Here is a 24,287-nt window from a genome sequence, read left to right as displayed (position 1 = left end):
GTTGAAGGATCAGTTTTGGGACCCTTTATGAGTAGAGGAACCAAAAGAAAAGTAGAGACTATTTTAAGTAATATACCATAAACCTACGACAAAATGAGGAAAAAAAAGGACAAGGGAAACATTGGACAAGGTTAATTAGTTGACGAAAATTATTGTCATAAAGGAAAAGAAAAACATTCTAGATACACTAAGGGGATGTTTGGTTGGCAGTAAGTCAAATTACATGTAAGTGAACTTATAGTGTAAGTGAAAATATTGTATTTCAATTTACATCATTGTTGTTTGGTTTGATGTAAGTGAGATGTTGTATTTACTTTTTATGTGTTTGGTTTGATATAGGTGTGAAAGATATAGTCACCATGTAAATGGTATGGTGAGATTACCTTCATTAGTTTTTATTACTAATCATTTGTCATACAAATTAATTTAAACTAAAATAATTAATTAAGTTTATACAATATTTATTTAATATAAAAATATTTAATATTTATTTTTTAAAAAAATTAGCATTGAATTTAATTAACAAAAAATATTTTTTTAACTTAATTATCATAAAATTAACAAGATCACCGAGATCCAACATAATTATCATAATATTCATTTTTTAAAAAATTAACATTAAATTTAATTAACAAATAATATTTTTTTAACATAATTATCCTAAAATTCACCAATTATCCTACCCAAGTTACTGTTGCTCCAGGTCACCAAGATCCAACTTCACAATTATCATAAAATTCACAAAAGACCTTCCTGCTCATCCGAATTCTTGAATTACCGCGACAGAATAGATCTTCGAATTTTTAACTCCGAGAAAGGATGAATAACTCATCAAAGAGCCTGGGACAAAGGGTTGGTAACCTCATACTACCTAAAGACACTACCAGAATTATCCATCTATTTCATCCACACAACAAAATAACAGCAAATAAAAAAAAAACCCACATCTGATCAACTGACACCAAATGCAACAACGATGAGATAGGTCTAAGACGGCAATCTGCAATCACAGATAACAAAGATAAACAGAACAACATTGGGAGATTAACAACAAATCCCATAAAAAAACACCAAATAAGCAAATCAATCTTCCATGACACAAATTGCACATCATGACCGAGCCATCAAGACCGCTTTCTCTTGAAAGATAGCTTCTCGAGGGTTCAAGGGTCAGGATTTGGATTGTCTTGCTTGAGGTAATGCCTGGAAAGCAATGGCAAGGCAACAATGAGAGCAAAGTCTGTGAGGATTGGGCATCACAATACAAGACGCGCGCCAAGGCGGCGGAGGCCAGGAAGATGGAGAGAAGGCGATAGCAAAGGAAGAAAGCTTGAAGCTTGAAGTGTGGGCATGGTAGCGGAGATCAATGCCGTTCACTAGCTCTTTGGTGGCTCTCTTTTGGGAAGAGAAATCAAGGTATGTGAATTGAATCACTGTAAAATTGGATAAGAAATAACTAGTATTACATATGAAATTTACTTTTTATCTCAAACCAAACATCAAAAAGTAAATTTTATATGTAAAACAAATTACTTTCACTTTAACTTACACCTACTTACTGCCAACCACACAGCCCCTAATATATATAAAAAATAAAAATAAAAAAATTTCAATTTTACATGGGTTTTATGAGAAGATATTATTAAAGAGTGGCTTTCAAGATTTTGCACGAGAATTCCAAAGCCATCAATGATTATGAACAAATACCGTTACTTTTCAGAGTTCCGACACTGAGTTTGTATAAATAGCATTAGTTTTCAAAGTTTCAAAAAATGTAGGAGTGAAAGGACTCAAACCATTCTTCCACCTCACCTAGCATTTTACCAAACCATGCCACAGCTTCACAAAACATAATGGACAACCTATCTAGGTTTCCAAGTTTTCTTCTAAACTGCCATAGTTTCAACTTTGTTTTCTATCACCAAAAGCTGACCCTCGTCGCCCTCGAGCTGCCCGGTAACCCTGTATGTACCAAAACATTTCATTATGCAGCAATACAATGAGATGCTCTGGCGCTGAAACAAGAAAACACAAAAGAAAAGGGCAAGCAATTAGGCTAATATTTACATACCCTGGTAGCACCTCTTCCTCGTGTAGCAGAGGGTGGTGGAGTTGCTATTCCCGCTTGTGTAGGAAAGGGTGGTGTAGTGGCTATTCCCGCTTGTGTAGCAGAGGGTGGTGGAGTGGCTATTCGCGCTTGTCTCAACGCAGCATTTCGTCTAGCTCTGTCTCTGATGGATATAGTTTGTCCGCTCCTTTGTTCTTCACTCTCAGCAGTAGTGACAGAAGTCTGGGGATCAGTAACAGAAGAAACTGTGATATTGCTTGGCGATCCTTCACGTGTCTTGCTTGATGGTTGAGGACTTTGTTCAAGATCAGAAGCAATGGGATCATTGTTGTTACCAGTAGGCTTGTCAGAAGCTTCAGCCGAATCTTCCATGATCTCAGCACTCTCAGACTTTTCATTTGAAACCTCAGCAAGGTCAGATATTTCCCCAGTTTCATCTCCATTGGCACCTCCATCACTGGGTATAGAATCATGGGCGCCTTCAACAAGACTGGGCTCTTCTTGTTGCTGCAGTTGATCAGACTCATCCGATACCAGTTCACCCTCTTCCCTTCCCTCTTCACTGTCAACTGCAGGCTGCAGCACATCATTTCCTTCAAGCTTTGGTGCATCATCAAGTGAATCAGTTGCTGCTCTTTGTTTTTCCGTATCTTCAATAGCAGCATCACCTTCATCTTGAGGCACATCTTGACTGGCACTATCCAGGGTCGTCCTTTGGACTTCTGTTTCTACTTTAGTACTAACCTCCAATTCCTCCGGTTTTCCTGCATCCGCAGTTTCAGCCTCAGTTTGGGATGCTAAGGCTGGATCAGCGTCAATGCCATCAACAGGTAGTTGTGTATCCGAGATATCAACAACTAAAGGAGCCGACAGCTGTAAAGTATCAGAAGCTTCCACTGATGGTGGTTCTTCACCAGCTTCTTGTGTGGGTTCTGATTCCCTAGACCTCTTGAGTTGATTGACGACATCAGATGCCTCATCTGGAGCACTAGATTCTCTTAGGTCTGATGCTGATGATGAGGCAGGGCGTTTACGGCTTAAAGATGGTTGAGTTGGTGCAGAAGAAACACCTGGAGGTTCAGGTTCATGAGATAAAAGAGCTCTTCCTTCCTCGGTTGCACTGCCTTCGGCACCAGCCATATCAACATCTGTTGAAGTCTCTGCAGACCATTCAAGACGAGGCCGCACAATCTTTCTACCAGCCTTGCGAACTTCAATAATTGGTTTAGTCACAATACGCTTATCTCTTTCTTCTGCCACCTCTTGCGTAGTTGACCTCAATTGATGAGTGACAATGGGTCCTGCAAAGCATGAAACAGAGAACAAAGATCTTAGATCCCAAAACTCAAGTACATTTTACTCAATTAAAGGTAAACCTTTTATAGGTGAACCTGCAGCAGTGATAGAGATGTCCATTGGAGAAGTCTCCATGGCAATCGATTGGGTCCCCCTGCCCATCATTGGAAACAGACTTGACAGAAGATTCAACAGAGTCTGCTGCTAGAAAGAATGCAGTGGTTTGTTCATCCAAGGCACTCGTATCAGGAAGTTGAGATGCTGTGATTCCTAAGCCCTAGCAGTTTACAGAGGAGAAGATCATAAATACAAGAGGATAAAAGACATTAAACAAATAGAAAGCTCAATGACATCATGCAGATAAAAACCTAATGGCCATCAAAAAGACAACTAAATCTCACATTCAATAAGCTAAATGAACCAAAAATGGGATTCTTTATGAGACTGAAATATTTGATTGTTGATAACTAGATGAATAAGTGCATAAAATAATTTGCAAACAGCAATAAGCACCAGTAGAAGTGAATTGCAGTAATCAATCTGTAGAAAACTGTTCTTTCAATAATACACAAAACACTAACATGCCAAACTTTTAATCCAGCAAAAATATCTTAAAGATATTGATATTGATTTACTGTTGACAATAACTGCTTGAGGAATAATAACTTGGATTTGACATATTTGAATTGAACAAAAAGTTAGTTGAGCCCAATACTTAAGATGATTTAGGTGTGAATGTATCACCTTGTAAAACAAGCAAATCGCCAGATTAGGGTCAGTGTTCAGAGTCTACGAAGTGCTATAATTAAAACATAAAAGTTCATATAATTTTAACTTGAGGTTTTCCCTCATCAGTGTAGTAGATTAAAGACTCCATAGTAACCAAGATTAAAGATAGGTTCCACAGTATCCCTATGCTCCATATTACACAATTTAATACCAGCTTGCATAATTCCAAATTCCATGTGTGAGATGGCAGCATCCATTACTTTGCTTTGTAAGATTAATATCTTCGAGCACTCAACACCTTGAAAAAATTAATTTACCCTCCATCCTCTGATGAGTTTTAATGGCCCCATAAAGCGTTCAAAATCTAAGATTTTAGCAGATCAATGGAAAGGTTAATGAACAAATAGTTTTCAGTGGCACAAAGGGCAGATCATAGAAATTACAACTATGAGAGAAGGCATTATCTTAAACTCTTATCTTAGAGAATTCAACAACTTGAAATAAACAATATGCAATTCATTGAGAAGGTTCACAATCTTGCAACATTTTCAAAATCTGTCATTTCTGCAGACCAATGGAGAGACAAACTTTGCAAGGAGTAAAATAAAAAATCCAACCAGAACTAAATCAGAATGAGATAAGGTTAATATCATCTTAAAGTATAAAACACCTTGATAGAAACCATCTACATTTAATTAACAAAGTCGTATCATCTTGTAAGGTGTTCAAAGTCCAAGTTATTTATCATTTCAGCAGATCAATGGATAGGATCATGAACAAATTATAGTGAATGAAATGAAAGCCAGAACACAGAAATTAATCATTAAAAGAAAACGCAAATGCTATCTTAGAAGATTAAACACATTAATATAAACGATCTAGGTTCCATCCACGTGAACAGTCACTGTTGTGTAAGGTGTTCGATATCCATCATTTTTTAAAAGCAATGGAGAGAAAACCAAGATTTCTGTGTTGGATATCAACATGAACAGGGACCCTACTAGTAAAGAGCAAAAAGTTCAACTAATACAACATCTTTCATCGAAATATTTCCAGTGCTCAAACTCCTTTCAAACAAACTATTCAAAAACGTCAAAAATTGTTCACATAATGAAGATAGGATAATGAAAGAAACCACCTATTCTAAAGGGCAGCCCATTTATACAAGCAAACTAAAGGTTAAAAAATCTAATTTAACAAATTTGGCTATGTGGTGTGGGCCACCAGGCAAGTAATTTGTTCCAAACTGTTCATCAAAATCTATCAATTGAGAATTATATACGATGACAAGAGAAAAAAATAAAATAAAATAAAATAAAAATAAAAGATCCAGGTTGCATCTTATCAAGACTTTCCAGAAGATTAAGTCATTGACCCTTTAGTTGACCAAATAGTGCATGAAGAAACATAAAAGACTTTTCCCGTGCCTATCTCCAACATATTCTGGATTAGCTTTCATGTTCATAAATAACTTGCAGTGTTAGAGAAGGTTAGGTCGAGGATAATAACACTGCCATCAGCCATCTGAACCTGATAATTGTGTTCTACAGCTTTTTTATAGCAGAAGTGCCCGCTCCACTCTGGATACATTACAATTGAAGACCGCAAATCAAAAAGCTTGTACATTGGAGTTTAACTACCAATTGTTTCAGCAGTAGGGTTTGCATTGAAAAGTTATAGGAGAGCTAATGGCCAAGGGAATAAGGACTATGGCTAATAAATTGTGAACTTGATCGTACGATCTTATGATTTAACACTCCAAAGTGTACCAGACGTTTGAGATTATCTAGAATCTTTTTTCATGTAGAAATAAAGTGACGTCTTGATCCAAATTGCAGGAACATGTGAAATCACAATTGTTATCATGTTATCAGTTATCATGCCTCAGGATCCTACTTTCTCATACTCCAACAATTACCCATCTATGCAATTTGCTTTTCTAGACTTTACACATCCATAATCAAATCTGCCAAAACGTCCAGACCATCATAGATTTCCAGGAACCAACTCTGACAAATTTCTAGGATATACCAACATGACATTTCACCAAAAATCTTCTTTAAATCCCAAAAGAAAAAAATCCTCCGGAAATGTTCCAAGTGAAATGGTTGAAGCTTTAATATGTGATTTTACCATTGCAGACCACCAAACTTTTGCATTATTGCATGATAAATCTTGTTGGTGTGTAAACTTGATAAAACTATAGAAAAAGTAAAAATGGTCTTATTCAAACACTGCAAAATTACTTTCAATGATCAAAGACAGTTGCAAAATTGTGTGCAAATTTAAGCCAATTATGGCATACCAACACTTAAACCGTTGCTGAACCAGCAATATTATAAAATAGCTAGCTGTTGGTTAGGATCAAGTAAAAACTTTAGGCAGACTTGAGAGTTGAGACGCACTTTGATGGAAATATTATTGAAAGTAGACATAAACTCTCAAAATAGAAAAACGAACAGTCAAAAGCCTCATGCTCTTCAGCTTTTTGCTTGCATAAGACAAGAAATGTTCTTGGTGGATGCAGGATCAGGATCTGAAGCAAGAAGATCCTATGTATGACTATTTGTCACACAAGGTGCTCGTATTTCTAGTAGCGTTGAATATCCTGCCTAAATAGCCAGCAGTTAAAGAGAATGCTATCAATAAAGGCATAATGCATTGTAACAAATGATAGCAGCCAAGATTTTCCATCAGTTTATTGGATGAGAATAAGATTAAGGACCTTGCAAACCATATTCCTACAGTGTTTCTGTTCCATCAAGAGACCTAAGAAACAATCAAAGTTGTAAATGAGCACAAAGTAGCTATTGAGAGAATTCCTTTCCCAAGACAAATGTGATGAGACCAGCTTGAATTCCCCAAGGTTTTCTCCAGATATTGATACTTATCTCACCACATATTCCACCATTAAGCACTAACCTCCATCGCAGAAACCCAACACATTTGAAACGTGTGATAATACACACATTTCACACAAACAATATTAAGCATTTTGCAGATGACAACATCAAGAGGGTTAAACAAAAGCCTTCAAATTTAAGATTTGGTTATGCAAAACTCAAAGAGAAAGACAAAATACATTAAAAACTAAGCAGGCTTACCTCCAACACTTTGGCAATAGCATTCCTTTGTTTTGCGAGTTCATCTTCCACTTTCTTCTTTTCCTGAAAGAAAAACCGGACATTACCCATCACTTTCTTCTACTGCTAAAATCTAGGCACAAATAATCCCAAGTAAAATCAATTATAAATGACAAGTTCACAGAACAATTGAACAAACAAGGAAAAAGATCTCCAATTTCCTTTCTCCTGCTTTTTGTTTGATTTTTTTTTCCTGGTGAACAAGCAGCCTCATAATATGACCAAGTCAAATGCATTGTACCACATATAATAAATATTAATATGTCTGACAGTAAAGCCTTCAAAACCTCACGCCCTCAAAGGCTTAATGCGTAATGGTGGAAAAAATTATGAGATTTGCAAAACAAAGGATACCATTAATTCCATTTGCTTTCTGGTTTTAAATTCATTCTCAATTTAGGTAATTTATGTTTAGGTCAATGGTTAAATCAAACATACCACGTCTCTACCATGAATGATTTCAATTAATTTTCACATATATTTTTAGATAGTAAATAAAAGAAGGCTGAAATAATAGTCAATCAATGCACATCTATTTTCTCAAGATGTACTATTATTAACAAATCACAAATAACTCACAATATATATGGACAAATAATCTGTCCAAGGTAATAGATGACCTAATAGTCCCATATTGGTTAATTTGGTAAATATGAATCAAAATATATAAATTTGGTTCTTTCAGCTAAGCTTTTGGGTTAAACTAGCCTAGATAATACGTTTGGTTTGCATTTAAGACAAGTAGCATGCATGGTTCAGCTCGGTTTGGTTTGTTTTGAAGCATATTTACAAACCAAACCACATCAATCAATTTTTAAACTAACCCAAACCTAACCAATTATCACAAAAGCTCTGAACCAAATCTTGATTCTGTTGGGGTTTTTATTCATTTTTGTAACATCACCTTGTTTTGCAGTTTTTGGATTGCTATGTTACCTTAATTTACAGTTGTATAAAACTAGTTTTAAAAATTCACCAACCTTGTTTGCATTGGTTAAGAGAAAAGTGCTAACTTCGTTGTTCATAGAATCACATCCTCTTGTTAAAGGTGTTTATATGTTATTACTTCAGTCCTATAAAATCTACAGACTATACCATCTGGTCAATTGGATTCGAACAAGAAACATGGCAATGGTTCAAACCTATATAAAAGGAACTCCATTTCGGTTTGGCCCATTTTTTTTAATATCTAAACCAAACACAGACAGATTAATAAATAATAATAATAAAAATCTGAACCGGAACTGCCAGTAAAGTTCGGCTTTGGATTTTACAGGTTTGATTGACTACCTGTAGCCAGTCCAACTTCTAATTAAAAAATACGTAATTAGCTCGTCTATGTACTTAATCAGTGTGTTTCCTTACTCTATTGATAAAAGCTTAGACAAACATTATGCAGACTAGTAATGGGAACCAAAAGTAAAAACTAAAAGAATATAACTAGACCATATCACGCCCACAGCATATGACAGGAAGCAAGTGAAACCTGTATAGGTTCTCAGATCCCTAAAAGGTCAATAAGGTCTCCAAAATCAAACTCCACAAAAAAGGAATGTGAAGGAACAGCTTGAACCTTCATGTGGCGCAACTAAAGCAAAGGATAGTTTGAATCAAGATCCTACCGCTTTCAATAACTTCAGCGTATGATTTGGGCAACCTTTAAACCCATATTCCCAGGTAAGGGCATCCCGGGCTAATTGTCACATGCCATAGGGTGTAGAAAGGATGGTCTTCCTATTATTTTCAGCATAATTGCGAACCTCAATATGAAACTGATAAGGTCATAACCAATTTACAAGAAACAATAATATCATGTGATCACAGAGCGCGGGCTTGATATAGAACATGGTACCAAGAAAAATATTTGGTTTGAGTGATGGAAATGTGCTTTGCAAAAGAGCCATCTACCCTATACCAATTGAGAATAGGTTAATACTGACAGAGTACTGAGATTGTAAATTTCAGAGCTACAGCTAAGTTTATTATCTTAATTATAATAATATCCGAACATGTAAGAACTCTAAACCTAACCCAGTAAAAGTGCCTGTATACTAGGTGAGATACATACAGATAAGCCATAGGCTAAGTAGCTATTCATTTGCACAGCACAAGCAGAACTTAGATATTTACAGAGTAATTAGATTCAGACACCAAGATACTAGTAACAGAACTCTGAGAGGGCAAACCTTGTTGACATTCCCAACAACATCCATCACTGTTTTCTCCATCTTTAGCCTCCTAGACTTCTCTTTCTTGTTCTCTTCCCTCTCTCTCTCCAGAGTTCTCTCCAATGTCTGGTTGCATTTTCAGTGAACTATTAGAAAAAGGAAGAAAATAAAAGAAGCCATAACCAATACTGGTACATACTTGTATTCTAGTATCCTTCTCCTTCTCCTTCTCCTCCTTTTCCTTCATTGCTTGTTCACTTGCAATATTGTCACCAATGGCCCTTCTACCTGTCAAACTTGGCAAAGTAAAAAAAAAACCATAATGCCATTGGGACATGTTAGCACTGCATACTTGATTTTAACTCATCCAATTGTTTCAGAAGAGCCTGGTTCTCCTTAGTCAGCTCTTCCTTCTCCTTTGACAAGGTTTCAGTTTTCTTCTGCTTCAAGGAGAACAGATGATGACTTGATAAATACAAGATATATGATTACTAATATGCTCATGAAAAATGTAAAGTACAGCATGAATTAACTTCCAAAAACGAAAAACATATAAAATTATATTCAGATTAAAACCTTCAAAAAAGTGCTTGACTTCTTTACTTTCTCATTTTCCTGCCTAATGTTTGCCTGCAAAAGGTGAGATATTACATTTAAAAAAAAAAACTTGAACCAAATATGGAAGGTTAAATAAACCAGGACAGGATGAAGCATAACACACCTCAACTTGCAAAATATCATTTAGCTTCTTCTCTTGTTCAGCTAATTCTGACTGAAACTTGGTTAAATTTTCTTCTAAGCTTGAAACAAGTTCTTGCTTCTCAGAAACAAGATTCTTTGTTAAATGAAGCTGTGTGTCACTCTCTTCTAGAAGTATCTGAGCCACAATGAGGAGAAATTTTCCAAATTGTAAAATAAAATCAAGAATTCAGACAAGCACATGAAAGTGAAAAGCCGTGCGATCCTATTGGCAAACCTACGAGTTCTTTGTAAAACAGTAGAAGTTAAAGAAAAAAATTTATCACAAAGAGTATTAACAGCAAAGACACTGCAAAACCATAAATAGAACTCAGAAAAACAAAAAATGAATGCCTTTGTTCTCCCCTTAATAACGGCACCCTCTTATCATAAATCCTAGTTCCCCTAACATAAAAGTTGCACCAAGTCACTAGTGCAGTTAGGAAGTGTGAATAGTGTTAGTTTTTGCATGCATGGGCCAGTAACTGTGCAAGTGGGTTTGGGCTAATGTGGAGTCCATATCACGACAAAAACCCTAAGCGGCCGTTTGGTTCGCAGTAATGATATATTACCCGCAGTAATGAGATTACCGTGGTAATGAGATCGGGAATATTGTATGCCCAGGACTATTGTGATAATGTGAGATTACCATGTTTGGTTACTCATGTTAATCACCTCAGTAATATGTCAAATTTACCAAAGTACCCCTACATATAAAATTTTGGAAAATATAATTTAAAATATTTAGATAAATAAATAATTAAATTATAATATCAAAAATTATTTTTGCACAAATTTTTAAAATACCTTGTATTTACCAAATTACCCCTAATATAAAATTTTGAAAAATATAATTTAAAGTATTTAGATATATAAATTATTAAATTATAATATCAAAAATTATTTTTTTCACAATTTTTTAAAATACCTTTTTATTTACCAAAATATTCTTATTAAGTATATAAATAAATGAAATAAATAATTTAATTATAATATCAATCATTACTTTTTCATAATTTTTTAAAATACTAGTATTTACCAAAATAGCCCTACATATAAAAATTTGAAAAACTTAATTTAAAATATTTAGATAAATAAATAATTAAATTATAATATCAAAAATTATTTTTTCATAATTTTTTAAAATACCTTAGTATTTACGAAAATACCCCTACATATAAAAATTTGAAAAACTTAATTTAAAGTATTTCGATAAATAAATGATTAAATTATAATATAAAAATAATGAGGGAAAATAAAAACTAGGGCTTTGATAATGAGTGTAATAGGGAATTAGATTAAATGAGTGGGGCATAATTGGGAAAAAAATATTACACATTACCACCAACCTGGATGGACACCTATTTTGGTAGTAATCACATTACCATATTATTTGGTAATATTTCACTATTAATAATCTCACATTAACATCAACATTACCACTGCTACAGTAACCAAACATTGTAGTCTGAACACATTACCACTAGAGTCCCGGTAATATTTTCACATTACCGCGAACCAAACACCCCCTAAGATTAATGGTGTGTGGACCCTTTTTGCAATTTAAATGCCTTCCCTACTATCTTCCCATCCGATGTGGGACTATGTTTTACTCCAACAAATAATAGCTGTGTAAGTATTGCCCACTGATCGAGATGGTCATCATTTTGAATAAAACATGATATCAAATAGAGAATTCTTTATGATTTTCACTGATCAGGTTTACAGCAACAGACTGAGCTGGAATGTGGTATTTACAACTGATTGACCATATGGAACATTAGGAAGGCATGAATCAATGAACCATTGCCAAGGGGCCTACATTATGATCAAGGTGGCTTATTCATAGTTACGTGGCCAACCAACTAATGCTGAAGCACATCTTTACCAACAACCAGCTCCTTGCCACAAGAATGGACAAAAGATGTGCCCGATACTAAATTTAACATATATAATAACATGGCTTCAATCCATTATTTTGGATGCCAAAGATCAATTGTGCAAATCTATATTTATCTGAAACTGATAATCCTATTCTTTTCCCATGAGTGACAATAGAACTAAAGAAAATTTGAGGTTCCAGCAAATGTAGATTTCCAAAACAACATTACAGTCAAGGGCCTGCGCTCTCATTATCCATAAAGCAAGAAATATATAAATATAACACTACCAAAACAATATGCACCTGCCATTCAGTTGGATCTGCATAACAGTCCAAAATAGGAGAAAAGTAAAGTGTATGTAAAGCAACCAATGCAAGCCAATAAAATAAATTTATAATTTATAAGATACAGCCTACTGAGAGAGAAGGCTGAGCAAGGGTCAGAAAGCAGAAAAAGCACTACACATCACAAAACATAACGTAAAATTAATGCTGCCACAACAACTCCAAGGAACCAGCAAATAGTAGAACATGAACTGGAAGAAACAAAGGGCCATCAATGGTAAAAAGACAGGCAAAGCCAATGACACCATTTACAGTTCAATCTTTAATATACATACATACATATATATATATAGTAAAAATAGCAAGGCAAAACTTAGTCACCTTTAGCTGATGAAGATCATCCTTCATTCTCTCATACTCCCCAACATCAATGTTTTTACAATTTTCAAGTAACTGCACAAAAGCTAGAAATTAACTTCTTCAAAAACTGGAAAAAAAAAATCCATTGCCTCAGCAAAAAATACCTCAGCTATTCTACTCTGAAGGTGCCCTATCTCAACATTCTGCATAGCAACCACTTTTTGACAAGAATCAAGTTCAATTTCTTTTTCTCTTAACAGATTAGTGATCTTCTCAGTCTCCATTTTTAATTTCTGACATTCGTCACGGAATTTCTGGGAGAAAATAAAATTTTTATGAGAAACTTTGTAACTGATAAGCGAAAGATCCCATACACCATTGTAATTCCAATAACTTAAAACATGCCTGGCTTTCTTCAAAATTGTGTTTATTCTCCTCTCGCAGCTGCAAATTGCTTTCACGAAGCAAATTAATTTCCCTTACCTGAATCATTTATTCAAGAGAGAAGAATGAGAAAGAAGGCACATACACATCTATCAATATATCTTCTAAGGGTAACACTTCACTGTAAAGTTTGTTTAGCTTAAGGATACAATCAAATAGCATTTTAAATTAGAGAAAATAAAATTCAAATAAAATAGAAGACCTGAAACTGAAGAGACTTGAACTCCTCTTCTTTCAACAAAGCTGTTCTTGAATTTTCATGCTGTGACTTTAGTAAAGCTTGTGCTGTTTCTGAGGCTTTCAGTGCGCTTTCAAGCTGCATGCACAACATGATATATCAGCATCTCAGTCAGCAGAGAACTCATATAGGTTGAAATTATAACTGAATATATAAAAATGCACGACAAAAGGATTATTCTCTTTTACAAATAAATAAAGAATAATTATCTTGTTTTATAAATAAAAGAAGGTATAATTCCCTAAACATTCCCTATACTTTTCCAAACTTACCTTTTTAGTCCCTTTACTTTGAACTATAATTTTTCGGTCTCTCTTCAATTTTAAATTTTCCCTAAACCCTAGACTCTAACCCTAAACCATCAATAAGAAGGACTGACATGGCTCGTTTAAACACAGTAGAGGGACTAAAATGTTACACTTTAAACTGAGCGACTAAAAGGGTAAGTTTGAAAAATTAGAGAGACTATTTAAAGAATTATACCATAAAAGAATGATTGGTAATATGGAATATTTCTCGATAGAAGAAACATATTTTTCAAGTCACTATGTTTATTTAGACAAGTATAACACATCATCTTAGTATAAATGACTATAGAAAATATTTATGTCTATTCTGCAATGAAAAAACGAAACAAAATCTGAAGATGCACATGAAAAAGACACTGAAATTACAGGCTACCATGAAATTACTTCATACACACCCACAATATTACCTGCATGACTACTGTTACTATAATTACAATGTTCAGGCAACATAAATTATGAAAGGATCCACAAAATAAGGAAAGTATTTCTCAGTGGCACCAATACTCCACTTGGCACACAATCAAATTAACCAAATTCCTCACAACCACCAAGTTTACCCCAATGCATGACGACCATGCACAATATTTTTAAAATATTATATTGCCAACAGCTAAGAAGCTTGGGATATCCCATCTGTATGGCATTTATTTAAATAAAATGTAAGTGTGTCATTCACTGAACAATATACAGGAGTTTGTTGGATCAACAGGTAAAATATACCCAGTTCATCAACAAAATAATTGATGTGACATATTAATTTTAGATCCATAAACGAGCTATTTCTGTATAGAATAACAGGACAGCATGCAGACAATCTTAGAAGGGGACATCAGAAAAATATAATGTAAATATATCAAAATGTCCATCTAAACCTCGAATTTCCCAAATTCATTTTATCAATGATGACAAGCATGTAATAAATAAGTCAGCAGCAAGCTATTGTAGTGGATGCCAATGTCTAATGGAGATAATTGTGGTTCTCCAAAATTGAAACAAAAGGATGATCAGATATTCAAAATTTAAGGTCACTGAGAAATAAAAATGCATTTCCACCCAAAAATCTTGAAGCTAGCTTACACAGATAGACTAATTAAGGTCACCATTATATCCTCATGGAGGTTCTGCAGAACACCATCTAAATTTGAAGCAAGCAGTAATTGCAGCTTATGAAGAGAATCCATTAGCTTCTAAACATCTTCAAAGCTCAGATATTAAAAAGAAAAAGAAAAGAGTGGAACTTATTAATTGGACAATACTAATAGGCACGGTTAAACATAATAGATAAAGGAAGAATATCAAATAATGATGTTAGACAGGAGAACTAGAGGCATTAAACTATGCTTAGCAGATTTTCTGACCTAAAAAGAATCAATGCAGGTGCCTAAAAGAGTCCATGCAGATGCCGTCAGTTGACATCAGAAACCATATAACTCAGGATCGTTAGACATTGTTGTCAATTCCTTTTTTTTGTTTTCAATTTCATGTTTTGGTAACAAAACTAATAAAAACATGTTTAGCACCTTTTTTTTTCCCAAAAATTTTGACAATAATCCTCATGTTTCCGTAAAAATAGAAAACAACAATTTATGTTTTCCACTTTTTTGAAACCGTTCTCAAAACCCCTCCTCCCACCATGAAACCCCTCCTCTTCTATTTTTCTCTCTCCTTTTGGTTTTTAATTTTTATTTTTTAAAAATATCAATTTTTTTACAAATTAATACCAATAGTCTAAAAAAATAATATTTTCAAAAAAATATTTATAAAATTTATTATTTGGCATGTTGATATTTTACAAATTGGTTTATACAGTAGAAAAAATTATATTTTTAGAAAATATTTGTGAAAATTATTATTTGACCCTTGATTTTTTATAAACCATATATATATACACATATATTTTGAAAAATATTTACAAAATTCTTTTGTTTGAGCTATTGACTTTTTACTTGATCTCCCAAAAAAAATTTTATGACTACGTCGCTATAGCCCCTCCTCCCCCTTTATTTATTTAAAAATCGGATGGATCCAATTCGAATATGTATATAAATATATATATATATATATATATATTAATTTTTTTAAGGCGAACCTTCAATATCTTGTTTTAATTCTTTGAGTCAACAAACCTTACATCTTCTTTCCGGTTCCACCACTGACACCAAATAGACTACAATAAATGGCTCGTGTTAGAGATGAAATTGCAACTAAGTTATTGGAAGATTATCAACATGTATAAATTTTTTAATTTCAAATGGTGCCATTTTTATGAGATATTTTTTACCCATAAAATACCAATCTATGTTATTAATTTTATTTAATAATACAATAAAGTAAACTAATATGAAAAATAAACTTTTATAAATACAAAAATACGAATTTGAAAGAAATAATAGAAAAAGCAAATAAAAATTTTGTGCTAACCAAAAGTGTTTTTGTTTTCAGTTTTTTACAATACACAACAGTTAGTGTATCCAAATATACTTTTGTTTTCAAAAAATTGACAACAAAACAAAAACAAAGCATAAACTTAACAAAAGCGAAACAAAATTAATAATCAACTCGAGACCCAATTAGTAAGATTTGGTATTAGACCACAAAATTATCTTGTGCATTTGGAGTTAACAAAATTTTCCTAACAATCTCATACAACAACATCAACAAGTCATTAACGCTACATAATTCCTTTCTTTCCACATTGCACTATCCAAGGCCAAAAGACTAGACATGCCAAGCTCAAACATATCATTTTGTAAACTTTATGCTAAACACTTTTTAGGTCTACCTCATCATAAAGAGTTTCCATCTTTCTTATGAGGGCATCTATCTAAGAAAATGTACCTACCATCTCAATCAATTCCCTCTTAACTAATCAGTCATAGGCGCTACTCCCAATCTATTACAACTAAATTCATTTCTTAATATTGGTCCTCACAAGTAATGCCTGAAATCCATCTTAACTACCCCTATCCTTTGAGCATGTTGTTTCTGAACCAAACATTTTTGACTTGTACATTATAACTGGCCTAGCAACCGTTCTATAAAACTTACCTTTCAATCTAAAAGGTATTCTACAATCAACAAAAACCCAAAAGCTCACCTCCATTTTACCCAACCTATCTTAATCCTATTTGTGATATCTTTTATAAGTAGCCTATCATCTTGGATTATAAAGCTTAGGTACTGAAAACTTCACTTACAATCTCAGTATCATCCATCATAACCCCTCCCTCATTTCTACGCGTCTTTACTGAAATTGAATTTCATATATTCCATCTTTACCTAGTTAACTCGAAACCATTTACTTCGAAAGTGTTTATCCACATCTGCAACTTTAAGTTGACACCTTTCTTACTTTTATCAACTAAAACCTCATCAATAGCAAAATGTATACACTAAGAGATCCAATCTTGGTTATGCTCAGTCAGTTAATCCATAACTAAAGCAAACAAGTAAGGATTGAATGTGGGAACTGCAAACCTATTATAACTACCTAGGTTTTGCCCTGCAATTCTAATGCCATGGAGAGCTAATTTCCTAGCAAGCTCAAGCAAAAAACAAATAGAAAAAAAAAATAGAGAATCTTGCAAACATGTTTAGTTATCATTCCTTGATGCACTTTCTACTCATAGAATTGCAAAAAATGCAATCAATACCCAAACAAATACATAGCCAAGAACATCTAGAATGACAGTAACTTATAATGTTAATGTAAAATCAACTCATTGGCCAAATGGTGATTGCGTGAGGTAAATGTCATTAACAAACTAAGAGGGACAATTAAAACTTGAAACATGAAAGTTGCAGAATCAAATGCACCTGTGACTGTAGGCGAAATTTTTCTTGCTTCAACAAGGAAATTTCAGTTTCTGCCTGTTCCATATACATGACACGTACATTATCAGGCATGTCATTAAAAGTACCATCTAGTAGCACAAGAGAAAATACTTACTATTTCCTTCGATCGACGAAGATAATTGATGACAGTTTGGACATCACTATCTGTTTGTGAATCAATATTTTGCGTAGCAAAAGCAGAAACATTTTGCTCCCTCTCTGCCAACCTCACATGTAATGACTCTAAGCGATTGTGCAGAATTTTATTCTGAAACAACAAAAGAGGTTGAAAATATCACAAGTCATCTCTTAGCATTATTCCCATGAAGAAGTATCTACTGAGTTAGTGCACCTTATCACAATAAAAAGGGTATGTAAAAGCATAATATTCCAATCATAAACATCAAAAATCCACTGAAAAGAATATAAGAGAAAATGGTTCAGATAAATCCTACAATTTTAATGAACACCAAGGTTCAACTTAGCAAGCAGAACAATTAGATATTTTGTCTTGCATAACCATACTAAATTGTGCTTGAATGTGGACACTGATGGCCTGAGTTTGTGGCAGTTCCCCAAATCAATGAGTAAATTTATGAAAATGAGAGCATTATATGGTTTAGAATTAAGATCAATTTGCAGAACAATTAATATTGAATAATTTTTATTTCTAACATTTGCTCAATTCTATTGTCCTTGAAAGTGTTAAAGACAATGATGTGCTGTGATCAGATAAAGCTGTTTTCCTGATTAATGAGAACAGGGAAAAATAATAAGCTCACCAATTTGTGGATCTTATCTGCATGGCTAATCTAAACTGATGAGGTATCGTCACCTTCAAACAGGTAGCTCCCTTATCACAATGCCCCCAATCACAATCCTGTACTCCAACTACAGGCACTTTGCATATCTGAGAATTTTCCCATTATAGAAAAATCCCCAAAAAGTTACATGTCTCACAATAGCCACTGTGTCCCCATTCCCCAATCTTCCATCTTCTATCAGTTGCATCTCAATAATGTCTATCGCCAATCCAGTAAATTAGATTAAATCTAACTAATCCTCGTGGCATCCCATTCTCATTGATTGATTGAACAGTCAAAACCAATCCATGCAACAAAGCTCTTAATTCTCACACAACAAATCCACAAAAGCCCCACTGATTTGTTGTTTCAGGAACACAGTCCACCTCAATCTCTATTAAAATTAAAAATGGTAAGAGTTTTAAAGGTTAACACTGATTTGATCTATGGATGGTTTAATTGTGGAATAACATGGAATAAACCAGGTTATAGCCATTAATCAGGAAAATAGAGCCAAACAGAATAAACTGGAAAAGAGGTAACTATTCTTCAATAAGTAACACTAATATAATCATTCATCCATATTGTACAATTCATTGGGTTGAAATGAATTGCTATAATGCCCCTAATGTAAAAGACAAGTAACCTCTTCATTTGAATTAAAAACTAGTCAATATAGTTAGCACTAACCAATTCTAAATATCAATGAGTTTACAATAGATAGCGATATCCTCTGACAAAATTCAAAAATACAACTTGTGCTTGCACTTACTTCATCCATATCAAATACCACCATTATGTCAAGGAGAGATAAAGCATAGATTCTAATATTAAAACTTTCTCTAGAAACCCTTCAGAAATGGAGACCTCATGAACAACATTCAACGCCCTTCACTTGGTAGAATTGTCAGCAAATGGAATAAATCCCCAATTTCTTCCAAATAATTGCTTTCATAGATCATAAGCTTTACTATTGTCTCCAATCATGAACTCTTTCAACTTCAACTCGGAAAGATATAACTTTTGTCTTTTCACTATGATTATTGAACAAATGCAAGTTATATTTCTAAGTTCATTTAGTAAAAAACACCATGATTTAATAGGTACAAGAACTTGTTGGAATTGTAAATAGCATGTCATGGGCTCATCAGCATGCTAGTTAAGGAGTTGAGAACATGCTTGTAATGTATATGTGAACAAAGCTTATTAGAAAGCTCGAGAACAGTTTGTTAAAGTACACAGCAGCAGGTTTGTTATGTGCTTGTAGGGAGGCATGTTAAGGAGCTTGTGGGCATGCCTATAGGAGCTTATGACTAATATCATATGATCATTTATAGAGTACAGCACAATAAACATAGAAGGGTCATGAAAAATCAATACATTAGTCTGCCAATAGACTATGCTCAACAAAATGATATATATATTATGTATAATCAAATAAATAAAAACAATTCAAATTACAAATGAGATACATACTTACATATTTTACCAATGTCTAACAAGGTCTATGTTGATACAGAATTTAATCACGGATTAATTGTATTTTTTTTGCTTACCTTACTACACTTTTTTTTTGTTATTGTCAAGAAGCTAGATGGATGTGATTCGTGTATAATCATGAAAGGCTATTTCCATAAGATAAAGTTTATAGCATGTTAAAATATCTACCAAAAACAATATTTCAATTTCATTAAGTATGAAATAAGCCATGAGCAAACTTGAGATTAGCCCAAGAGATATTATTTAAAAAAAATAAAAAAAAAATTCTACATAAGCCTCGCTCGAAATTTGTTTAACTTGAAACAATCTCGAATTTTAAATGAGACACTCTCATTGAGCTTGGCTAGAGCATACTCTGTTAAATCAAACAATTTCATGAAGCTTCACTTGATATAAACTAGTTTACTATATAAACAAGCCAAGCCAAGGCTGCCAAGCACAAACCAAAAAAAAAAAACTTCAGCATTGCTTATTTTTATCAAGGAAACATTCAAACAATGAGGCTCCAGATTGACTCAAGCTTGAACTTCTAGTAAGTTAGACATACTAAACCTAGAGAGAATAATGTCCCTACAGCTACCAGTAATGGCACCTACAATGACCAAAACTGGAAAATAAATTCCATGGCACGTAGATAAGTAGAATGTAAACATGATCCAGAATATACTCACTTGCTCATTCAGATCATTATACTTCCTCTCAGCTTCATCCTTCAATTCCTGAAGTACTAGTTTTTCTTTTTCGCCTGAAGTCTTTAGTATATCCTTCAAACAGATTGCAAATGGGAAAACTTAGAACCAAATGAGATATGAGAGAAGACCATATAAATAAAAATAAAACTGCAAATACATCATCAGGTACTCTTTGTAATCAATCCTAAATCATACAGCTAATTGACAATAATCTGCATATCAGGTAATAGACTAATCTCCTAATAGAAAATGTGAAAACATTTTGGATGGAAACAAATGCCTTAACTCAACTTCTTGATCTTTCAAAGAAAATCATAGCCACTGAACTAGTATGCTAGTATGGCAGACTAAAAATTAATTGGAACCGACAACAACCAAATTTTAGTCCCATTTACGAGCAAATACGAACTGTGAAAGGAAAAAATGGTTCAGATGCTAAACCGAACAATAAGTGAAATCATGTTTCATTTCTGCTTTGGATAAAAATGAACTGGTATCACCAAATTTAAAACCCATGATTACAAAGTAACATGCAAAAAGGAGATGGTTCACATTGTATAAAGCACTTTCTTTATTTGGCAACTAGTTATTCTAGAACAACTGCAGAACAAATTGATGATAAAAGCAGCATAATTAACTCAACAGATGCATTAACTTCAAAATTCATGAAAGGCATTGCACGAACCCAAGAAAATGAGCAACTAAAAATTGGTATAGTATGCCAAAATAGGATCCAATTTGAACTCAAAGTGGGTCTTTCAAGAAAATAAATTAAAAATGGATTTATTTCAACTTAATTACGAGTGAAGTAAACAAAAACTGCCGAGGAAATTTGAATACTGAGTAGACCAATAATGTGACAAGACAAGTTAGCAAAAATAAAAAGTGGATTGGGGTTCATAATAGTTAGAATACTAATATATTCTTATAGTGTCAACTTTTGCAGGTTTTCAGCAGTGTGCCAATTTTCCAGATTCCAGTATACACTTATATTTACCAAAATAATAATCTGGCCACAATTAAGAGTGACCTGAACAGTATGGCTTTGCTATGAGAATATACTAACAATTGAAAGCAAATATTCAACAAACTAGTTATAGAAAGATTAAGGACACAATGACCTCAATTAACAATTTTAACAAAAATATACAGTTTTCAAACTAAATAGAAAAAGATGCACAATATCCATATAAAGCACCCCACACACATTATACATGTGCAGATAGAAACAAGAGTAGTGTCTGGTTACTTTCATTTTGCCACATGCAGGGATAGATGTGAGAAAATTTAATCCCTCGCAGAGTAAATTGATAAATCCTGAAGAGAGACCATGGATGGAAGGATTACATAGCAGACTTTGTAAGCTCAAATCAGTAGAATGAATCTTATCAAAATCTGCAAGCAGTTCACTAGTTCAAACATGAACTAGTTGAACATAATAAAGTTGAAGCCATAAAAGCAACATTGAAGTGAAATATGCAAATGGAATTTTTGCAGATGCCTTGATGCATATCATCTACCAACATAAGAAAAATTTCTAAAAAGGCTGATCAAAAGGAGCATGCAATTATAGAAAGAACTAAACACAAAACAGAAACAACTGAATAGGTGCCCAAACAAATTAAAAATAAGGTAGTAAAATAAGCTAATATAAAGGGGGAAAATGAATCACATTTTCAATCTTTTGAGCTTCTGAAATCTCTCGTAATTTAGATACTTCCTCTGCCGAGATAATTCCTTGGACGTATTAGTCAATTCTTGGATTGTCTCGGATTGGAGAATAACCTGCAAAAAACAATAAGGAATTAATCAAATCTGATTAAAATTATTTATATATAAAAATTAATTTTACGCATACACTATAGGCTATATGTAAATTGTTGGGTCACTCTTAAGGTCAGTTTTAAACAAACACTTACCACTAATCTTTACTGGCAAGTTTAATTATTTAAATAAACATATTAAATAATATATTTCAAAAGAATTATCCGTATTAACAAACAACTATTATTAATTAAAAATTAAAATATCAACCTTAAAATATTTATTTTGCATAGTATTAATTAAGTCAAACTTAGGCAAATTCCATTTAAAAATTTACCCTCCAAAATGATTTCAATCATCACTGTCTAAAGATCTCATCCCCAACCAAAAGCACCCATGGTTGTAATTATTTGAGCAAATAATCAAACAATCTACAAGAAAAAAGTTCTCTAAAGAATTCAAGGACAAACAAATAAGTAAGATATAACATAACATCAGTGCCAAAGAAAACTAAAAATAATGGCCCCTCTTTCCCAACTGACATTCACAATATATTGATTGGAAGACCACAATGAAGTATGGAAACCATGAACTGACATTAATCAGCATATACTATAAACAGCCAATATTCCTAAATTGATACCAAAGACGTCAATAACCAACGAAATAAGAACAAAGTCTAAACAAAGCATTCAACACACATACTGGAAAATTGCAAGCAAAGGAACGTCCCCAGAGTTTAAAAAGTTAGATATATGTTAAGGAAGAGAGATAGGGAGAGATGAGTTGATGAATAATATTAGCAACAGTAACCAACCAGTGTACCTTTACTCAACGGATTGGTATGGTGTTTTTCGGTTTTGTTTTAGTTACATTGTAGGTCTAGTAGAAATGAAATTGGATGGATGTGATTGATTGAGTTACTGTGCACATTTGATTGAACAGTTCAGATCAAAACACTATGCAGCCCACTTTTCACTGTGCTACTAGGAATGGTGCCTTAATAGTAGCATGCCCATGTTTGGATACACCACTAAAGCAATGGGAATGGGTTTAGAGGAGGCATGGAGGCATCTCATGCCCCAAAAATTGGGGGTAATGAAAGGAGGATGGGAAAGAATGAAGTGTAAATTACCTTTTACCCTTTAATTAATTTAATTTAAATAATAATTAACAATAATTAAATTTCAAATATTTAATTATTATAATTAATAATAATAATAATAAAAGTAAATAATAATTAATATGAATTATTTTAAATTAAATACGAGAGGATTATCTATTTCTTATCGTTGAAATGACAAAATTACCCCGATATTAATAAATAATTATTGTGAATGTTTGAATGTTTAATATAATAAATAATAATTAAAACAATAATTAAAATGAAATGATAATAAATAATAGTTAAAACAATAATCTAATTCAAATAATAATTAAATAAATAATTTCATTTATTATTAAAATAAAAAACATTAAATTTAAATATTTAATTATAATATAAAAATAATAATACTCAAAATATTTTATAATTAAAAAATAGGTATCATTTAACCTAACATGTAATATTATTGCTTCATCAAGGGTGTAAAAGTCATTTTCATTATTTTTTTCTTTTACTTTTCTCATTCCCAATGCACTACCCTCCCAATCTTTTACAACCAAACCTAGTTTTCATTCCCATGCCTTTTCCATCCCCCTCATTTCCATTCCTCCTCCAATCTCTCCATTCCATTCATTGCAACCAAACGCCCCCTACATTTAATGACACCATTGATCATGTATGAGCATGAAATGGGACAGTAGAGGTCATTTTGGCATTCAAATAGTCAGAAAATATAGGGCAGGAGAATTATAAATGACCACAACTAATCATTAATAATTTAATGCAGCACGACCAAGCAAATGCAAATTAGTCAATATCACAGAACCTGCAACGCAAAATTTATTCATTTGATCTAGAATTTGCGAATGTCTTAGTGCTTATCTCACCAAACACATGATTGGTAACATGAGGAGGAGCAAGCGTGAAAAA

At 33.2% G+C, this 24,287-nt stretch overlaps 1 protein-coding gene across 4 annotated transcripts; it reads right to left on the bottom strand.

Annotated features, from left to right (window-relative positions):
- Positions 1–1,607: 1,607 nt before the first annotated feature.
- LOC120252294 (nuclear-pore anchor-like) lies at positions 1,608–22,293 on the bottom strand. Of its 4 annotated transcripts, none has more exons than XM_039260642.1 (16): positions 22,161–22,293; positions 20,468–20,560; positions 17,609–17,761; positions 17,476–17,529; positions 13,316–13,429; positions 13,075–13,152; positions 12,834–12,983; positions 12,691–12,762; positions 10,126–10,281; positions 9,981–10,034; positions 9,757–9,844; positions 9,604–9,692; positions 9,423–9,530; positions 7,198–7,260; positions 3,445–3,641; positions 3,169–3,369 (listed from the first exon to the last, which is right to left on the bottom strand). In XM_039260642.1, the coding sequence occupies exons 7-16, from the start codon at positions 12,951–12,953 to the stop codon at positions 3,309–3,311; spliced, it is 1,008 nt and encodes a 335-aa protein (XP_039116576.1). In that variant the 5' UTR covers positions 12,954–12,983; positions 13,075–13,152; positions 13,316–13,429; positions 17,476–17,529; positions 17,609–17,761; positions 20,468–20,560; positions 22,161–22,293; the 3' UTR covers positions 3,169–3,308. The 4 variants fall into 4 exon arrangements, with proteins under 4 accessions (XP_039116574.1, XP_039116575.1, XP_039116576.1 ...); XM_039260643.1 differs by having other exon boundaries at positions 3,460–3,641; XM_039260640.1 differs by lacking the exons at positions 9,423–9,530; positions 9,604–9,692; positions 9,757–9,844; ... (8 more) ...; positions 20,468–20,560; positions 22,161–22,293 and adding an exon at positions 1,608–1,962 and having other exon boundaries at positions 2,072–3,369.
- Positions 22,294–24,287: the final 1,994 nt, after the last annotated feature.

This window comes from Dioscorea cayenensis, chromosome 3, assembly GCF_009730915.1.
Source record: "Dioscorea cayenensis subsp. rotundata cultivar TDr96_F1 chromosome 3, TDr96_F1_v2_PseudoChromosome.rev07_lg8_w22 25.fasta, whole genome shotgun sequence".
Lineage (NCBI taxonomy): Eukaryota > Viridiplantae > Streptophyta > Magnoliopsida > Dioscoreales > Dioscoreaceae > Dioscorea > Dioscorea cayenensis.
This window is presented reverse-complemented; position numbering and strand designations above follow the sequence as displayed.

Coding starts and splice junctions, on each gene's coding strand:
- LOC120252294 (XM_039260640.1), bottom strand. CDS start 3,529: ATGATGGGCAGGGGGACCCAATCGATTGCCATGGAGACTTCTCCAATG. Junction 3,370..3,444: donor TGCAGGTTCACCTATAAAAG/GTTTACCTTTAA, acceptor CATGCTTTGCAG/GACCCATTGTCACTCATCAA. Junction 1,963..2,071: donor GAGGAAGAGGTGCTACCAGG/GTATGTAAATAT, acceptor TGGTACATACAG/GGTTACCGGGCAGCTCGAGG.